We start from the raw sequence: 20,617 nt of genomic DNA, 5'->3' as shown, positions 1-20,617 counted from the left end.
AATGAGTGTGTTTATGTGTGTGCCCTGCAATAAACTGGCACTCCGCTAAGGGGTGTACCCCAACATAAGTGCCTTAAGTCTCCTAAGATAGGCTTCAGGCCTGCCGTGACCCTGTACACAAGTGGAAAAAGTGGTATATGTGATGAGTGACAGCAAAACCATGGTATTGATGCTAAAAAATTTGTCTCACCTAAGTGAAAAAGTGAATTTTCAGGTAAGGTCATACAACACCTTTTCTCATAATATTTAATGATTCTTATCTCCTGATAAAATAACTCAATTTAAATCACAGGTAATGAGTGTCCCATCTGCATATTCAACAACAGTTCATTATATTAATAAAAACAGTATTGTTTTTCTAAATCCAGTAAAGCTTAAAATCTCTTTAAAACTATTTGTTTTGCAGCGTTGCAGAGATATAAATGTATAAAATATAAATATTACAAAAATTTGCATATACATTTATATTTTATCAGATAAAAAGAAACACATTTGCTAAATAATTGTATAAAAAATAATTTGCTTAATTGTCATTCAGATGAAACTTGGCAAATTTAGATTTCACATGAAAAAACATAAATCTGAAAAAGTGTACTATTCTAATATGCAACATTGTTAAGATATTGTAACATGAATTTGACATGGTTACAGACACTACAGATTTTGTGCTTTTTAAGCTTTTACCAAAAACCAGTTTAAGTAACAATTTTACAGGGCTGATAACCGGTCATTTTTGGGAGCACATAAAATCATCTCTCCAAAACAGCTAAAGTTAGCAAATTAAAATGTTTAGGGAAGCAAGATTCCATGTTGCATAAACTTCACTGGTAGCTCATACTAGTAGTATATGTATAACACAAAAAAATAAAAATGAAATCTGCACCAATATGTACTGTGTTTTGGCCGTGACTGAGTGAATGCTTTGTTTCACCAGGTGGCGTAGTAGTTCTGACACAATTTTGGATGCATTCCTGTTCTCGGCCGCAGGGGGCGACATTGCAGTCTTCACTTTCTCTAGATAGGACCTCCTTCCTAAGTCTAACACCAGTGTTTTGTATGGAGAATTCTCAGAGCTGTGTTTGTTGGTGTGCGGCGGCTCTTCGGGGGAGTGTATGTGTGTATATCTATGTGTGTGTGATTGTAATCCTGAGTGTGTGTGTGCAGTAACCCTGCGCCATGGTACTGATGATCGAGCAGACAGATCGGACTTTCACGCCGCTCTCATCGCCTGATGGAGGAAAAACCACCGGGAGGATCGAGAAGAAAGATCTGCGCGTACAGGCTAAGTAAGTCCGTGTGTTGTCGTCTTTTCCCATCCGGAGGTTTCTCATCCATTTTGGTGGGAAAGTGCTGAACTTTTCTTGGACTGAACCAGAACCAGATGTTCTCTGGAGAAGACCTCGAGCTCACTAAGAGCGACTTGGTTTACATGAGTGTAGTTTATTCGCGCGTTTGTTTGTTTTTATTTCACCACGAACCGCCTTTTAGGGTCACAAGGCCTGCTTTAATGTCTCCGAAATGTACAAAGTAACACGTCTGCTCCTTCAAACAATCCCCAAAGTCACCGGTGTCCTCCGTGTGCCATTTTGTTTCCCTTGCAAATTCGCCTCCCTCGCTTAGTTTGCTTTACAACTTTGCAGCTGCTTTCGTTAACAAATCAACTCTTGGCTATAATTACATCAGTGACTCGACTGCTGAAGCCCAGAGCCTGAAATATAATTCGGGGGTTTTGTACTTAAATATTAAACAAAAAAGTCCAGCTGAGTAACAAAGTTTAGCCGTTTAAACTGGACATCAGACTCATTTCAGTCCATTGTGTTCCAGTCTTTATAATGTTCTCTCTCTCCATCTCAAGATCCAGTGAAATTATTTTTTTTTATTATTCATTTTTTTATTTATATATTTTATTTGATTTTTTATATTTATTTATTTATAATGCTCTCTCTCCGTCTCCTGTGAAATGAATTGTTTTTCTTTATTTAATTTATTATTTATTTTATTATTTTTATTATTATTTATTTATTTATAATGCGCCCTCTCTTCATCTCAAGATCCTGTGAAATGATTTTTTAAAATTTAATTTTATTTATTTTTTTTTTTATTTATTTATAATGCTCTCGCTCCATCTCAGGATCCTGTGAAATGATTTTTTTTTGTCTTTTTATTTAATTATTTAAAAAAAAATCATTGCATTTTTATATGCAGCCCCGAATCCGAAATTGCTGAGGAAAAACTAAAGAAGGGTGGAAAGTCTGCGGTCGACCTTCACTTGGCCCTTGATCCAGAGTCTGATGTGTCTGACACCAGGAGGAGGTCTCCCATCCTGAGGTAAGACTCGGCACCATGTCTCTATATATGCGCTAAGGATGTAGTGATACAGGCTTAATACTAGGAGTGACTACCACTCTAACGTTTAACTGATCGCCATACCTTGTATACGTTAGGACAAAAAGTTGCCTTGGATCATGGTGCAGGACATAACACACCACTCACTCAAGTCTTTCAAATTCTAATCGTCTACTCATCGTCTATACCATTTTATCTTGTAATCAGGGTCGCGTAAGTCCCTGGCGCCTATTCCAAGAGACTTAGGGCATGAGACCAGCTTGGACATGGTGCTAATCCATCATAGAGCGCAAAACACACACACATTCACAAGCTATGTGCAATTTCGGAATGCCACTTAGCCTAATCTGAATGTCTTTGTACTGTTGGAGGAAACCCACCAAGCATGGGGAGAACATGCGAACTCCATGCACACAGACCCCGATGCGGGAATCGAATCCAGAGCCTGGAGGTGCAATTTGACAGTGCTAACCACTAAGCCCATAACATGGCATTGTAGGCAAGGTTTTTTTCTTTCTCACCGGGCAAGTAAAGAAAAGAAGTGTGTTATTATGGAAAAAAATGTCCCTGTCAGAATTAAATGTGCTTGTAACAGGTCTCATACAGGTTAAGCAATTTCCATCTGAGATCAATATAGTGAATCATAAATAATTTGGCACTAATCACAAAATGACCAAAGTGTTTGCTTGACAGAAACATCCTACGTTATTACTTCTGCTACCATCGAGTCTTCAGGAAAGACGCTTTTGCTCTTTACAGTTTCTCTTTCCCATGGCAATGGAAATATAATTTTTTTTCTTTTAAATATATATATTTTTTTGTCGTATTAGCTTAACAAGGCGAAGAAAAAGAAAGTAAGACCATGAGCGACTGACTAGTTGTAGCTGCGGTAGATTTTTTTGGTAGCAGGAAATTTGTTTCTCAATATTCCTCCAACATTTAATACCGCTTTAAAAGGAATTAAATTACTAAGAGCAATAATATACAGGATGTGAGTGTTATTGGAAATAATCAACTTCAGAGTGTCAACAAATCACACATCAGTTATTTCCCCTCACGGTAGGACTTGCAAGGTCCTACAAGAAAAGCTTTCCTATTGTTACAACACGTATTGCTCTAATAAAGAGTGAATAAGAGAGTGACTAGACCAGTCTTTTCTGCATTGACAGAATTCATGCAGCAATGTACATTTAAAAAAAATCTCAGTCAAGTTTGGATGTGGACTTCATCCACAACACCATGGGGTCATTTCATCCAGATAAATAACCATAGATAACATTGTCAGTATAAAAGAATACTCTGAGGAGTGTTAATGTTAATGAAGGCGTAGAACCAGTTGTCATTTAAAGTAGACTTTAAGGTCAGTACAGTGAAGGATAATCTTAGCTGAAGTAAAATATATTTAATGTAAATGATGTAGACATACAAAGTAGGCCGTAAATCTGTGAATGTGTGGCGCAGGGACCCACTGCAGTCGTTCCTGTTGACAATCGGAGAAAGGAATGCCTGATCCTTGAAAATCAACAGATGACTTGTTTACCAGCTTGCGGAAGAGACGCATCTCGTCTGTGGGAAATGTAAACGTAGTCATTCTTGAACACCACTTGCACATTACAGGAGATCACCTGGGAGTTACTGTACAGTCCTGACCTTGTCGTAAGCCATTTCCATAAAGCAGGCAGTCTGATCACAGCTCTGGTGTGCTCAGAAATTTTTCTGCTTTGATGGTTTCCCAGCACTAGTGAAACACTGGGATAAGTGCATTAGTGTAGCAGGGGATTATTAAAAAAATAATAAATAAAGGTTGTTTTTACTCTGCACAATCAAATACTTTTGTTGTTATTCTGCACAATCAAAAGTCCCGGTTTGACTTGAACGCAACTCGTGATTGGTAGCCTGTTAATCTATAATTTATTTTTATTTGTTTTTGCAATGTTTGTCCTATACAGATGTCATTTGTCATATTATTTGGGAAAGTCTATTAGGTTGTGATTGCTAACTTGGTGCGGAACAAAAAAATTGGCGTGTACTGTACAGTATGTCATTATGTTACATTACCACATCTGCAACTCAACCCGAACTACAATTAGGGCTAAAACCCTTTTTCTTTGCCTTCGAACAATTTTTTTCACCACTTAATACCTCCATTATAATACCTCCATACTTTTTATTCTGAGAATGATAATCAGGAATGTTCAGTACTTTAAGCCTACTGTAATACATTATTTTATCCTGTGAGATGATTTGACTTCTAATCTGAAGTGCCGGTAAAATGACAGTCTTGATGCATCATGCACAGCTCACCTAATTTAGCCTGCTCTTGTGTGTGTTTGCGTCAGTGTTTGTTTGCAGACCTCACCGCTGTGCAAACACACGGTTATGCATAAGTGCACAAGCGTGCCAGTGAGGTTTTTTTGTCGTTTTGCGAAGACTTCAAAGGCTTCCACAGGTCCTGGCTCTATGGCCTGCTGTTTTAACTATAAATTAAAATGACTTCTTTTATCCCTGAAGTGTTTTGTGCATTCATGTCTTTTTAAATGTGTTGACAACTTGTGTTACAAAAAAGATCTTCACCATTCATTACTGGGGTATAAAAAAAATGCAACTGCAACACTTGATGATATCGTGATTGTCTTTCCATCAAAAGCCACAAAAAAAAAGAACATGTCGTTTTATGATGTGAGGAAAGTGTTGTTGTTTGTCTTTCGGTTTTTCCGTCACAGGGTCACCACAACAGGCTATCTGAACTGCACACCTACTTGGCACAGGGTTTATGTTAAAAAATTCCCTTCCTGACATAACCCTCCCCTTTTATCCAGGCTTGGGCCTAGCACTGCATTCTCTGGGAATCGATCCTGGACCTACTACATGATTGGCCTGACACCCACCAGTGAGCCACCTTAGACTTGGAAAAAAAACGGCCTAGAAAAATTAGTTTTGTTAGCAACATGCTAGCTAATGTTACCCAGAATGCTAATAGGAAAAGAAAGCAAAACTACCGTAACATCAGTTGAGGAAACAAAATTAGAAATGTTAACACTCCCAAATAGTTTTATAGGTGTGAAATTTCAAGGAAACTATAATTAACGGCTGCGATCATTAACACCACCCTTGACTTCTGTCGAAATTAACTGCAAGTTGCCCTACAAGTTGTCTTGTAAGACTTTACCGTAATCAGCCCATATCACACAACATTTATGGCTTCCTCTGGAAATTTTATCTGGGAATTTATTTTTCTTACAATAAACATGCTGAAAAGCTTCTGACTCAGTGCAACGGCCACCATATAACCATCCACAATCCACAACCCTTTTTGTTGCACTTCAAATGTAGGAGGAAGGACTTTATAATGATGTTTTTGCTCATCATGTCAAACTTTTTTTGTTAACACTTTGTTCTATGGTTTTATTTCCTTTGAAGGATTAAGCTGGCTGATCATTCTTCATTCCCACTCACTCCTACAGACTCGGAGTCAAAACTTGAGAGGAAGAAAGCACAGTACAGTCAGGTATTGAAACACTGAAAGACACTTAGGATGTGATGAACACTGGGACAAAATGTTAGTCTTTGTCTCTTTGTGAGAGCCTGGAAAGCAAATCATAGGTTTATTTTAATCTGCTTGTTTCAGTCGTTTCCATAGTAACAGTAACTAACCCATTGGGAGTTATGTATGAATCTTTATTAATATTTTTTTAAGAAGTTGCCATTTAACAAGGTTAAATGTACCTGATATGATAAAGTTACTGATATGGAAAAAGTTTCTTCAGGGGATCAGCTTTATAAACCTCGTTACATAACATTACACACCTCCAGTTATGTTAAATTTTTTTCATTAATAATTTTTTTTTCTTCTAGTTCTCCAAAGCAAACGCACAGTACCATAAGCTCTTTAAAGAAATAAGCAATGATGAGATCCTCAAACAAAGTAAGTCAACACTGCGTTCAAACAAGATTCAGTAGATTACTTTTCCTTTTTCTTTATCTGTCCGAGTATATATTTTTTTCAACCATTACAAACTTATCAGTCCTGTGTGCTGAAAGCAATTCTTTACTTTGTTTTATCTTATCTAATGTCTGTTTCTGTCCTTAGGTTATACTTGTGCTCTCCAGAAGGACATTCTTTATCAGGGAAAGCTTTTTGTCTCTGATAACTGGATTTGTTTCCATTCCAAAGTGTTTGGCAGAGATACCAAGGTACTGAAATCACAAGTTTATACAGTGGGTGCTGGGCTTTCACAGGTCATTTTGTTAAGACCAAAGGAGAGATTTATTAACATAATTGTCCTTTTTTCTTTTTTTTTTGATACAGATCACAATCCCAGTTCTCTCTATCACGCTTATAAAGAAGACAAAAACTGCCCTTTTGGTGCCGAATGCGCTTGTAATCACAACTTCAACTGAAAGGGTAAGTGGATTATTTGAGATCTGTTACTATTTTAGATATATCACATGTTGTCGGAATAATCTTTACTCGCATTTCATTGTATCTCGTTTAGCATCTGTTTGTCTCCTTCCTGTCTCGGGACACTACGTACAAATTCCTTCTCTCAGTATGCACTCATTTACATGTAAGTAAAGGTTTCTCTGCAATATATTACCAAAGCTCTCGTATGGGATAAAATGAAACATGACACGGTTTCTTCTTTTTTATTTTTTAGACAGAGAATGCAGGCGGAACGCCGGTCACATCGTCAGCAGAGAACAGCTTCCGAATGGACTGCCCTTCTTCGCTTCCTCTGGTTAGTGCTGATTTGCCTGTGGGTTTTTTATTTATTTTTTTTTTTTTCCATTTCCATCCCACACATATTTTTGTCATGCAACTCTGTGAACATCCCTTGAGGGGGAAAAAAAGTCACCACATGGTCATTGTGTCAAAAGGCTAAGAGATTTATGTGACATGTACATAAACAGTTTGTGTGTGTGTTTGTAGGACTTCTCCGCGGACTTTTCAGACCTTGATGGAGTAGTTCGCCAGAGAAGGCAGGACATGCTGGACAGTAGCAGTTCAGGCTCCCAGACGCCAGATTATGAAAAGATGGATGGTGTGTATCTCCAGTTCACACTTCACACACGCTCTGTGTTCGTTTCGGAGCAGACCTACTGTAGGCCGTCACTCTAATACCTTTCCTATATTATTAAGACACGTCCCATGTTAATCGTTGTAAAACATAAGAGTGAGACTAGTACTAACAGGGCTGAAATTGTGGGATTAAAATTTATATTGTGAAGCCTTCGGTAGAACAAGGTGCTGTTAATAAGACAGGTTGAATATTGATGAGACTAGGGAAATGGTTATGGCTATGGCTATGAATTCCACAAAGGAAGATTTGACCTAATGGCGCTGGTCGTTAAAGAGTCAGTTTCCTGGAAAGACTTGAGCAACACCAGTAAAATTACTTACAATTCTATCAAAAAGATACTATGACTTACTTTAGTTAGGTCAAAGTTCAGATACATGTACTGCACCCTTTTATTTTTATTTTTATTATATTTATATTACCACAAGCCGCTGCAAAGCTTATTTTCTTGACACTTTATTCATAAAATACATAAAACACATGTACAAATTAACCTGAAAAATGCAAGGATCTAATCTAATTGGACAGTTTACATAATTTCTTTTTTTTTTTTAACATCAGTGCTGAGCTTTTAGTTTGCTCTCCATGGAGATGATGATAAAACATCACACTTTAAATCAAATACCTTATAAATTAAAAAATAGTGATAAGGACCTTTTTTTTTTCTTTACGTGAATTTGTCGTAAATGGAACCTCACACTCTCACTCATTCTCGACACCGTGTGGAGCCTAGTCAGTGCACAAGGCAGGGTACACCTTGGATGGGTGCCTTTAGCTTTTAAGAAAGGCTAGGTTAACAAGTAACAGTTATTTCTTAGTGGCCAACATGGCATCCTTAAGCCGTTTTAACTTTTATGTTGATAAATATTGAGGATGTCATAAGTGAGGTAATGCTCTTACATAAATACTCACCGACTACTTAATTAGATACACATTGCTAGTACTGGGTTAGATCCACTTTTGCTTTCAGAATTTCACTTTTTTAATACTTCATGGCATAGATTCAACAATGTGCCAGAAATGCTTCTTTAGAGATTTTGGTTTATATTGAAATGATGTCATCACACAGTTGCACATCCACGAGGAAAGTCCCTCGTCCTCCCCCACATCCCAAAGGTATTCTATTGGACTGAGATCTGGTGACAGTGGAGTACCGTGAACTCTTATGTTCTGCAAACAAGTTCGAGATTATTTTAGCTTTGTGAAATAGTGCATTATCCTTCTGGACATTACTTCTACCTGACCATCCTCTTTAAACCGTAGAGATGGTTGTACATGAAAATCCCAGTACGTCAGCAGTTTAGGAATTACTTTGACTTGACTGTCTGGCACCAGCAAGCATGTCACATTCAAATTCAGTGACTTCACCTTGGTTTGAACTTGCATTAAGTTGCTGCCATGTGATTGGCTGATTGGATATTTGTGTTTAATGAAGTGACCAGTGAGTGCATTTCACATACTTATTTTTGTCCCATCAACAATGTGGGATGCAAACACTTGGGAAATGCCAGATATTTCCATTTCCTCTCTTCTGATTGGTTTTTAAAGTGCACTTCCCCAAAGGAGGCATTTGGAGGCTGTTTAAAAAAAAAAGTGAAAAGAAGTAAAACAAGCATGCCAGTATGCATGATCTGAGATGTATTTCAGCTTGAACAATAACAGATAAAATTTGGAGAATTTAAAGTCACGCGACCTTTTTAGTAATGTTGCGTTAAGTAATGTTAAAGTCTGGTAAGTATGTATATAACTGGTTTCTTAAAAGCACAGATGAAAGATTGCTGACTATTACTATCTAGTTTGCTTGAGTCTAGTGTGTTTATATTTAAAAGCCTTAATGATTTCAACAATTTAACAATTAAGAAATTTGGCATGAATGAATAGATAAGTAAATAACTTCAGTAGGCTAACCAAGCCTAAAACACAATAGTACCTTAAAATAACATCTGACACTACATATAGTCCAAACAAACTATTGATGCAGAACTGCAGTCAACAAAATTTGATGTGGTTAAACAGGTATGACTTTATATAACAGGTTTTTCTTCCATGGTGTGGCTCTTTGATTGTTGACCTGTCCTTGATTACATCAGTGTATTCATCAGATCTCAACACAAAAGAGGGTGTAACAATAAGGCTATAGAAGGCAGAGGTGTTGATTTTAAGGTTTGTGGAGGTGTCCATCAGTAAACGTTTGATGTAGGAAGATACCACCGCCATCAAATAAAAAATAATAAATAAAAAAAATTCGATGTAAGATGGCGAAAGCATTTTGCAGTTAAAAACAGGTGGTGAGTGTGCTGATCTCATGCATGATAATGAAAACATCAACTGCCCAGTTCCGTCTGTCACCACTTTTTAATTAAATGGTTTGCCAGATCTGTCAGTGACAATCCAACAGAATGTAAAAACTAGCATCCTGGAAACGATCCAGAAATCAAATGAAAGCTGAAGCCCATTTCACACGGAAATCATGCCATAAAGGTGATAAGACACACACCCCTTATATTTTCTAATTTCTAACCCACAAATTCGTTGCTGAGCCACCTCAGTATTTGCTTTCAACCAGTGCTTAGCTTTCCAGGCTTGGAATAGGCGTGGCATTTACCACAATATCATTTTATATGATCCGATGTACAGTGGTGTGAAAAACTATTTGCCCCCTTCCTGATTTCTTATTCTTTTGCATGTTTGTCACACAAAATGTTTCTGATCATCAAACACATTTAACTATTAGTCAAAGATAACACAAGTAAACACAAAATGCAGTTTATAAATGATGGTTTTTATTATTTAGGGAAAAAAAAATTCAAACCTACATGGCCCTGTGTGAAAAAGTAATTGCACCCCTGAACCTAATAACTGGTTGGGCCACCCTTAGCAGCAATAACTGCAATCAAGCGGTTGCGATAACTTGCAACCAGTCTTTTACAGCGCTCTGGAGGAATTTTGGCCCACTCATCTTTGCAGAATTGTTGTAATTCAGCTTTATTTGAGGGTTTTCTAGCATGAACCACCTTTATAAGGTCATGCCACAACATCTATTCAATTCAATTCAATTTTATTTATATAGCGCTTTTAACAATGGTCATTGTCCCAAAGCAGCTTCACAAAAAAAAAAAATTAAAGATTTTTTTTTTTTTTAGAAAAGAAAAGAAAATATTTGGAAGTGTGTATGTGTGAGAAAAATGTGTCTAGATAATAATGAAATGAATGAATGATGAATGAAATGTCTCTGATGAGCAAGCCAAGGGTGACGGCGACAGTGGCAAGGAAAAACTCCCTGAGATGGCAATAGGAAGAAACCTTGGGAGGAACCAGACTCAACAGGGAACCCATCCTCATCTGGGTGATAACAGATAGAAATAACATCAAGTGTGTTGTGCAGGTGAAAGTTCAATATATCAGAAGTTGTGTAGATTCAGTTCAGCAGTAAGTGCAGAGGGCAGATGGGGTCAGGATCACTGGAAGCACAGGAGCAGGATGTGTAGCTCCAGCCATCATAAAGCAGAATCTAGCTGGAGCAGGTCCTTTTCAAGATGCCTTAGAAACCTCGCAGGGTTGGCCTTTGTCTACTGAAGCTGGCACAATCTCCAGATGTCTCAGGATGGGTAGAAAAATACAGAAAAGATGGAGAGAATTAGCGTAGTTGCCATTCAGGATAGGTGTACTGGAGTATGAGGTTATGGGATGAGTTACGCGTATGCCAGATTAAAGAGATGCGTCTTGAGCCTACTTTTGAATCAATAAAATTCAGGTCAGGACTTTGACTAGGCCACTCCAAAGTCTTCATTTTGTTTTTCTTCAGCCATTCAGAGGTGGATTTGCTGGTGTGTTTTGGGTCATTGTCCTGCTGCAGCACCCAAGATCGCTTTAGCTTGAGTTGACGAACAGATGGCCGGACATTCTCCTTCAGGATTTTTTGGTAGACAGTAGAATTCATGGTTCCATCTATCACAGCAAGCCTTCCAGGTCCTGAAGCAGTAAAACAACCCCAGACCATCACACTACCACCACCATATTTTACTGTTGGTATGATGTTCTTTTTCTGAAATGCTGTCTTACTTTTAGCGCAGATGTAACGGGACACACCCCTTCCAAAAAGTTCAACTTTTGTCCCGTCGGTCCACAAGGTATTTTCCCAAAAGTCTTGGCAATCATTGAGATGTTTTTTAGCAAAATTGAGACGAGCCTTAATGTTCTTTTTGCTTAAAAGTGGTTTGCGCCTTGGAAATCTGCCATGCAGGCCGTTTTTGCCCAGTCTCTTTCTTATGGTGGAGTCGTGAACACTGACCTTAATTGAGGCAAGTGAGGCCTGCAGTTCTTTAGATGTTGTCCTGGGGTCTTTTGTGGCCTCTCGGATGAGTTGTCTCTGCACTCTTGGGGTAATTTCGGTCGGCCGGCCACTCCTGGGAAGGTTCACCACTGTTCCATGTTTTTGCCATTTGTGGATAATGGCTCTCACTGTGGTTCGCTGGAGTCCCAAAGCTTTAGAAATGGCTTTATAACCTTTACCAGACTGATAGATCTCAATTACTTTTGTTCTCATTTGTTCCTGAATTTCTTTGGATCTTGGCATGATGTCTAGCTTTTGGTGTCAGGTAGCTCCTATTTAAGTGCTTTCTTGATTAAGAACAGGTGTGGCAGTAATCAGGCCTGGGGGTGACTACAGAAATTGAACTCAGGTGTGATAAACCACAGTTAAGTTATTTTTTAACAACGTGGGCAATCACTTTTTCACACAGGGCCATGTAGATTTGGAGTTTTTTTTCTCCCTTAATAACGTAAACCTTCATTTAAAAACTGCATTTTGTGTTCAATTATGTTATCTTTGACTAATAGTTAATGGTTTTTGATGAGCAGAAACATTTAAGTGTGACAAACATGCAAAAGAATAAGAAATCAGGAAGGGGGCAAATAGTTTTTCACACCACTGTATATCATCTTTTTTTGCAACGTGTAACACGTGTATCAGAAATGCCGCACATACTATCACTTTCAAAATAACTAGGCTGGGTGAAATTAATGTTGAGGTGCTAGTCATTAATGTAGGTGCTAGACAGTAATGTTGAGTGCACATTTACATCAATTAAATTAAATTTTATTTATATAGCGCTTTTAACAATGGTCATTGTCTCAAAGCAGCTTCACAAAATTTATAAAGAAAATTTATGGAAGTGTGTATGTGTGAGGAAAAATGTGTCTAGATAATAATAAGATTGTCCCTGATGAGCAAGCCGAGGGTGAAGGCGACAGTGGCAAGGAAAAACTCCCTGAGATGGCAATAGAAAGAAACCTTGAGAGGAACCAGACTCAACAGGAAAGCCATCATCATTTGGGTTCGGATAGAAATTATGTAAACTCATTTACATTTTTTTTTTAACGATTTTTTTTTTTTTACATTTTATGTTATGCAGTTGAAAGAATTACAAGAAGAACACACCAAATGTAGCATTGTCCTCTGGTATGCCGTCTACCAAATTCACTGTCATTTCCCCGATGAGGCGTTTAATTGAGCTCTGTGATTGGCTCATATTTCGGAGCTCTGGCAACCTAACCAGTCTAAACAAAGTGGAATTCTTGTAATCAGTCATAACATGGAGAGTGAAATTTCAGAGATTTTTAATTTTATTTTGTGCATCTTGCTACATCTCTTAATGTAGATTAAACGCAAGTCAACAATGACCCCTAATTCCACCTCTGTTGCTTCCGTACAGAAAGTTCTGAACAGTGCAGAATCGACTGTGTGAACGGGGCATGAGACATCTCGCAGCAATTCCTGATTTAATCGGTCAGCCTCTTGGTCAGTTTAAAGCAATATGATCACTGTCAGAGGCAAGTTGTTGCACAGTATTTAAAGAAAAAAAATGAAACTGGTGGCTTGTTTTGTTTTTGTTTATTTTTGAGTTTGTCATGGATGCCTCCAGCATGTGGTACCAGTGTGGTGGAACGTATGTAAACTTGTATTTAGCATGAATCTTTTGCAAAGCAATTCACTTCATGGTAGTCAGTCAGTCAATATATCATAAATCATAAAAGCAAATATTCTGTATTGTTTATTTTAGAGAACGTTGCATTCAAAAATTTTGCATTTTTATGGCATGGTGGTGGTAGTGTGGTCTGCACTGTAACTTCGAGGGTTTGATTTCAGACTTAAGTTTGTGTGTGTGCAGTTTGCATGTTGTCCCAGTGCTTGGTGGATTTCCTCTGAGTGCTCCGGTTTCCTCTCACAGTCCAAAGACATGCAGATTAGGCTAATTGCTGTTTCCAAATTGCCTGTTGTTTGTGTGTGTGCTTGTATGCTCTGCGATGGACTGGCACTCCATCCACGGTGTACTACGTCCCGAGTCTTCTTGGATAGGCTCCAGGCTTATGAAAAAAGCATTGTAACTTGATTGATATATATATATATATATATATATATATATATATATATATATATATATATATATATATATATATAATATTGTAGAAGAACAACATTTTCTGTTTCCTGAGCATTTTATCTCTCTTTGTTAAACATGGTAAAGGTTCTGCTGAACAGTACTACAGGGTTGTTTTATCTCTGCTCTCATCACCTGCATAGTGATGTGAATGAAGGCAGTTGCGAGAAAACAATGGAAATTGTCACCGTTAACAAAAAAAAAAAAAAAGAGTAATACTCTTTCATAGACAAGATTTTATCGCGGCTTTATCAGTGTCTGTGTGTTGATATAAAACAGAGAGCTGTTCATTTATGTTTCGTGTTCATTTAGATTTGGTGCATTTGAATATTTTTTATTTAGGCTCATCAAGGCTAATGACTCTCTAAACACCACCATTCATGCTTCATCATGTTTCAATGATATCATTTAAAAAAATTCCAAGTAAATAACTGACAAAGCGAAACCAACATCAGATTTACTACATGGACGTTCTTCTCTTCTTGGCTGTAGAGTTTCCCCCCCTCGCTGATAACTTCTTAGATGTGATGAAGAACGGAGAGATGGCAGTCCATGCTGACATTCACCTGCAGTCCACCAGTGCCAAGCAACACAATGGTGTGTGAAGTGCTTCTACACCCAAAATTCACTTTTCATTTCCAATTTCATTTACTTTGTAGTTCTGTAACATGATGAGTGTTGTATCTAAGCTCACAAACTACTTCATGGTCTTTAGCCTCAAATCAGGGTTAACTGTTCTGTTAGAAACAAACAAAATTGAAACAAATGGCAACACATTTTAATAATGAACGAGGATGAAGTGTGTGATACATTTTATTCCTAGTTATGTCTTTAGGTTCCGTGTATCTATACAAGGAACAAATGGTTGAATTTCTGTAGGATTTCTATGGAATTATCTTTGTAACCGTAAAGATGAAAGATTAATAAAATGTAAAAATATCACAACAGGGTTAAGGTCATTGCAAGGTCAAAAATCTGAAAGTTTTTCCTTCCATAGCTTTAGTTAATCTTCAGCATCAAGAGCAATGACTCCTGCATGTATATTTATTTATTGAGGTTTAATCATTCGTGACAGCACACTGAAATAATTTTCTCACATATGCCAGTTAAGAAGCTGAAGGCAGAGCGCAGGGTCGGCCAGCATACAGCACTTCTGGAGCAGATGGGGTGTTAGGGCTCATCAGTGGTAGCTTGGCGGTGCTCGGGCTTGAACCAACAAACCTTTGGATTAGTAACCCAGAGCCTTAACTGTTTGAGCCCCTTTATTAAAGAACAACACACACTTTTAACCTGTTAAGATCTGAATCCAGATAGGGTTATATGGGGAAAACGGACAAGATTACTTCCTGTTATCTTTTTTTTTCTAACAGGAACTAAACAGCTATTACCTCACCAATTTGTCTTTTATTACACGATGTTAATAATGGAGAAATATGCAGCTTGGCATGTTGGAGAAACCTCAAAGCAATTCAACTTGAAGAAAAATTTCTGTGTGAAACACTGGAGACTCCTTACAAATTGCTAAAGAAACTGTGGCTCTGAGAACATCATGCTATAGAAGCGATGATGTTTTAGAAGAAAGCGCATGAATATTAAACAGAGCTTTTGATTGTCAAATCTGCTGTTAGAGACCACTTTCTAACCAATTATGTTAAAGCATTTATCATTATATTTTCGTTATTTTAAATAAGGATAGTACATGTTGTTTAGTAGAAGTGAATTATTCCAGTTATACAAGTCGATAACTGATCCTTGCCTGCTGATGGGTAAACAGTTCTTTGATGTTGGTGTGTCAGACCAAGGTTCAGACATAGGGTCAGGGTAACCTCTTGTTTATGTTCACATAAACTGCCGTAGGTAATATGTGGTATTTAGAGAGTAACTTGTAGGGTATTTCAATTGTGTGTCACTTCTTCGTATTTTTTTTTTTTCTATGTTTAATGTAGTCTTCAATAGTTCTCCAATAGTTGGCTCTTATTTTCAATCCAGTCCTTGTACCTGATTAGTTTTAAAGGAATGTTTTTGGTTTGATTGACACGTTGACCTATGAATCATTCAAGTATAAAAAAATCATCCAGCTTGAGGCATGAATCAGTGAGAAACAGGTGCAGATGATGATTAGTATACTGGTGATGCTGAATGCTGAGTGGTTGGAACAGACGAGAGGGGAAATGAGGTTGCTGCTGAGGTTCTTGCATAAATAATAAAAAAAAAAAGTTTTAATTAATTTACGGTAGAACAATAGTCTATAGATAGAGAGAGATCGGTCTCTATTTATTTATTAATAGTAATGATTAGAAGATAACTTTCTTGAAGTTTTGATAATACGCAATAATCACTCACTGTAAATGTATACCTTCACAGGTCCGATTAAGGTCACAACTGATGCCAACCAGCAGGAGAAGCTTCTTCCCCCAATGTCTCTTAACACTCTTCTACTCGTCTATCTATTTTTGTGAGTAATTGTTTTGTTCCATGTAATGAACGTACCGTAATACGTCTGACCTGCTCAGCTGCTTTTGCATGTCGAAACAAGTTTTGTTTTATTGTTTTATTTTCAGAACGTTTACCGTTCGAGTTTGTCATTTGTTTTTTAAAAAACTAATTCTGGGTGTTGTGTTTGGGCAGGGTGTGTGTTCTCGTGATGTCTTCCTGTTACATGGCTTTCAAGATCCTGGCTCTCGAGCAGCGGCTGAATTCGCTCGGCCCATCGGGAGATTATTCACACGAGTAAGTGAGTCGGTAATTTCGTATGACCCTCTTCCCACAACCCTCTCCCCTAATAACTGTATCGCGAAGTAGAATTGCTGGATAGAACAATACAGGTGTGAATCTACAGGCTGGGGTTTAAAGAGATCAGCAACATTCTCGCCCATGTTTGTGGATTACTAATAACGACCACAGGTCGTGCTGTTGTTTTTTGTTTGCAAAAAAAAAAAAAATTCAAGGATCCATTTTAAGTCATCGTTAACAACAAATAATTTTGTTCAGCTAGCTAATGTACACCATTTAGCCCTCATTGTGCATTATTTGGACTTATTATTCATACTGTAGCATCAACAAGGGAACAATCAGACAATGCACGGAAAAGACCCAGCATGTCACTTCTAAATATACTTGTTGTTTTTTCCAAACGGTGTTTCTGTTAAAGCTGATCTTAATTCTAATACACTACACTCTTTGTAACAGTGTTCTGGACTTGTCCCAGTGCAGACTTCCTTTCATTGTTACTTTCATTTTACTTTAAAACAACCTGAAACTTTTTTTTCCCCTTCATATAGAAACGCACTTTATTATCAGTCTCAATCAGCATCCAGCTCGGAGATCTATGGCGAGCTGTCCACAAACCTGTTTAAGTTAGAAAAGGTGAGTGAACTATTTGGTTTAGTTGTAAAGTTGAATAACATCAGGGTTGAGTTTTCCTGCTAGATCATTTACAGTCTTGTTTCTCTGTTGATCAACAATGGTAAGACGAACCAGTTTATTTTCTTTTGTGTTCAATAATCTTGCGGTGAAAAGGAGGTAGGGTTTCAGACACTTAGCAAAGGTGTGTTTGTCAATTGGAGTTTTTTCTTTTTCTTCTTCCTGCTATTTATAATCGAACTTTCAATGAAATAACCTTAATGATAAGAAAAACATCTGTGGGTGTCTATGTATTGTAGTTGAAGCTGTAACATCTGGTTAGACTTTTAAAGCAAAGTATCTGGTATAGGTGTTTAGAACATAAAGAGACCTTTTAAGACTTGTGATGGCATCAAGGACTTTGGCATATTTCCAAAATCATTATTGGAAATGATAATTGGAAATGATTATTTAGTAAGGACTAAAAACATGACTGACTGTAATGTTATTGACGAATAATTATGGGTGAGGTGGTGTAATGTGTTACCAGCCTCATTATAGTCTAAATATATGTTGTGTAACAACTTAATGACTGTATTGAGAAGCGTATATATACATATACACACATACATACATATACATACAAAAAAGTATGCACACCTAAGGAAAAGTAAAATACTATGATATATATTATATTAATATCATATATATCAATATATAATGCATGTATACTTTTTTTGGCTGTGTGTGTGTACAGTATATACTGTACAGTCTAAGGTTTTTGGGTCACAGCTTTGGAAGCACACATTTGTAAAGGATGTCTTGTTCCACTAAATCATCACAATTTTCATTTGTTTGAACAAAGAGAAACGATGCAACGCTGCTTCTGGGCATAAAGGCTTCATTCAGACATGTTAAAGTGAACAAATCCTCCACAGAGCGCTTACTTCAACCCCAATGAAGACTTTGAACTGACATGAATTGGGAAAACCATAAATACCCAGAAAAGTGGAAGTTGTACTAAAAGAAGAATAAATATAGAACAGGATGTTTTTTTTAAAGCTCCTTAATCTGTTTATGATAAACCGTGAGAAATAGAAAACTGTTCTATAATGGTGGTTTTCTATAGTAACTGCCTGATTCACACAAACACATCAACATAAACTTAAAACGTAAGATTCAATTAAAGCCAATGTTATTGTCAGAGCTGTCGTAATTTAACCAAATAAATCAACACAATCTGGCCTAACAGATTTGAAAATGTTTCAAAAAATAGTTTCAAAAACTGATAAATGTCGGTTATTCTTCAGTTTTTGCCTCAGTTTCTCATTGACCTTTGTGCTGTTCTTTCATTCACAGATTCAGAAGAACCTGCGGAAGCTGCTTGAAGGGAGCTGAGTGTCCTGTTTTTTTTTTTTTGTTTTTTTTAAAAAAAAAAAGCTCCAAAGACTTAATGAAGAAGACATTTATCTGTGCAATAGCCACACCACAAAGCCTTTCTCTCTACTCAGGATTGGACCCTTTTTTTAAATAAAAAAAATCATTATGGCATTTTAAGCGAGGCCAATGGAGAGGGAGGAAATAAGCTTTATATTTTAGTACTGTAGAATTGAAAAGCTTTAAGCTAGTAAAAATAAATGAGTCCCAAGGACTCGGGTTTTGTATGTTTAACATTTCAGAAATAAAATCGGATTACTAAAGAAATGTACCTTTTGGACGATTTGTTGTAATTTAGATTGTCAATAAAATATTTATAGTTTGTGTCCGTGTACACTGGTGGGTAATATCTGAAATTTAAAGCTACCGAATTTGAGACGTTACCAGCAACGTCAAACCAAATACCAAGGGCTAATGTGTTTTCTTTGAAACGTGTGAAGCCACCACATCTGCTGCTAAAACTACGTCACCGGACAGCTGAATACACACTTTTGCATGCATGAGCTTACTGACACACCTGCCATTGTGACGGGAGAAACGACCTGCATCTGCACGCCCAGTGAACATCTTTTAGAACAGCTGTAGTGCTTATTGTTAATATTATGTATAAAAAAATTAAGATGCCCTAATGTGTTAATGTTAATTTTTAGCAATTGTGTTAAGCCCGCTTTTACACACGATAGGGCTTTTCAAACTTCTGCCAAGGGATCCCTAAAAAAATTTCACTGCTTCATCAGATTTACATTGTAGACATTGTTTATTCAATTCTATTCAAAGATTAGGCTCATTAGTCGATGTATATGTGTTTAATAAGATTTTGGCAGTTAATGGAAGCCATGAATATTATTTTTCATGAAAGAACATTTATAAATTAATATTAGTTGACAAATACTTTAACTGTGGGTTTAGAGGCTTGAACCCAGCATTGTGTACATGTATAGTGTACATATAACTTGTTGAATTTTCATGAAAAATACATTGAGTATTTCTGCTTAGTTTTCAAACTAGCTTAGTTATAGAAAAACTAATGATTAAACATTATAATGTACAGTGATGTTCAAAATAATAGCTGTGTGTTGAAAAAAAGTGAGTAAAGCTTCATATCCATATAATAACTTTTAATGTAAATCACATAAATGCATCGGACACTTTGCACATTCTATTCTGAATCACAACATGAAGAAAAATGTGCTAAATGTATTATTAGTTTAATGTAAGTGAAGTAAAACAAATATTAAAGTGTTTGAAAAAAATTGCAGTGTGGAGTTCAATTAGAGAGGTAAATTATTCTGTGAAAAACAGGTGTTAAACAAGTTTCCCTTATTTAAGGATGAATGCAGAAAAGGTTGTTCTGTGCATTTCTTTCTGAAAATCAGAGTAAAAAGGTTGTCCAGACATTGTTCAGAAGAACAGCGTACTTTGATTTAAAAGTTCATTATAGATGGAATAAAACAGAAAAAGTAGTGCATAAAATGATAGGCTGCTCTGCTTAAAATGGAGACCAAAACCAGAAAGATGTGGAAGAAAATGGAAAACTACCATTGGAATGGAACGAAGAATAACAAAATAGACTCAAAGAACATCTAAAGTTACCTGTTAATACTATTACTATTAGAAGACGGCGATGTGAAGCCAAGCTATCAGCAAGAAGCCCCCGCAAAGTCCCATTGTTGAAAAAAAGACACATGCTGGAGAGGTTACAGTTCGCCAAAGAACACATTGACTGGCCTGAAGAGAAATGGTGCAATATTTTGTAGACTGATAAGAGCAAGATTATTCTTTTTGGGTCTAGAGGCCGCAGACAGTTTGTCAGACGACCCCTAAACACTGAATTCAAGCCACAGTACACTGTGAAGACAGTAAAGCATGGAGGTACAGGTATCATGATATGGGGATGCTTATCGTACTATGGTGTTGGGCCTATTTATCATATTTAGGGATCATGGATCAATTTGAGTACACCAGAATACTTAA

The 20,617-nt window shown here is 37.0% G+C and overlaps 1 protein-coding gene across 2 annotated transcripts; it reads left to right on the top strand.

The window, feature by feature from the left end:
* Positions 1-1,027: 1,027 nt before the first annotated feature.
* LOC128545621 (GRAM domain-containing protein 2B-like) lies at positions 1,028-18,617 on the top strand. Of its 2 annotated transcripts, XM_053516090.1 has the most exons (14): positions 1,028-1,286; positions 2,206-2,328; positions 5,767-5,854; positions 6,202-6,271; positions 6,437-6,540; positions 6,656-6,751; positions 6,843-6,914; positions 7,005-7,085; positions 7,277-7,388; positions 14,357-14,461; positions 16,229-16,319; positions 16,493-16,594; positions 17,146-17,230; positions 18,566-18,617. In XM_053516090.1, exons 1-14 carry the CDS (start codon positions 1,177-1,179, stop codon positions 18,602-18,604), a joined length of 1,278 nt encoding a protein of 425 aa, XP_053372065.1. In that variant the 5' UTR covers positions 1,028-1,176; the 3' UTR covers positions 18,605-18,617. The 2 variants fall into 2 exon arrangements, with proteins under 2 accessions (XP_053372065.1, XP_053372066.1); XM_053516091.1 differs by lacking the exon at positions 14,357-14,461.
* The last annotated feature ends 2,000 nt before the right edge of the window (positions 18,618-20,617 follow it).

Source organism: Clarias gariepinus, chromosome 17 (assembly GCF_024256425.1).
Source record: "Clarias gariepinus isolate MV-2021 ecotype Netherlands chromosome 17, CGAR_prim_01v2, whole genome shotgun sequence".
NCBI lineage: Eukaryota > Metazoa > Chordata > Actinopteri > Siluriformes > Clariidae > Clarias > Clarias gariepinus.
The sequence above is the reverse complement of the archived record's forward strand: the minus strand, read 5'-3'. Positions and strand labels throughout refer to the sequence as shown.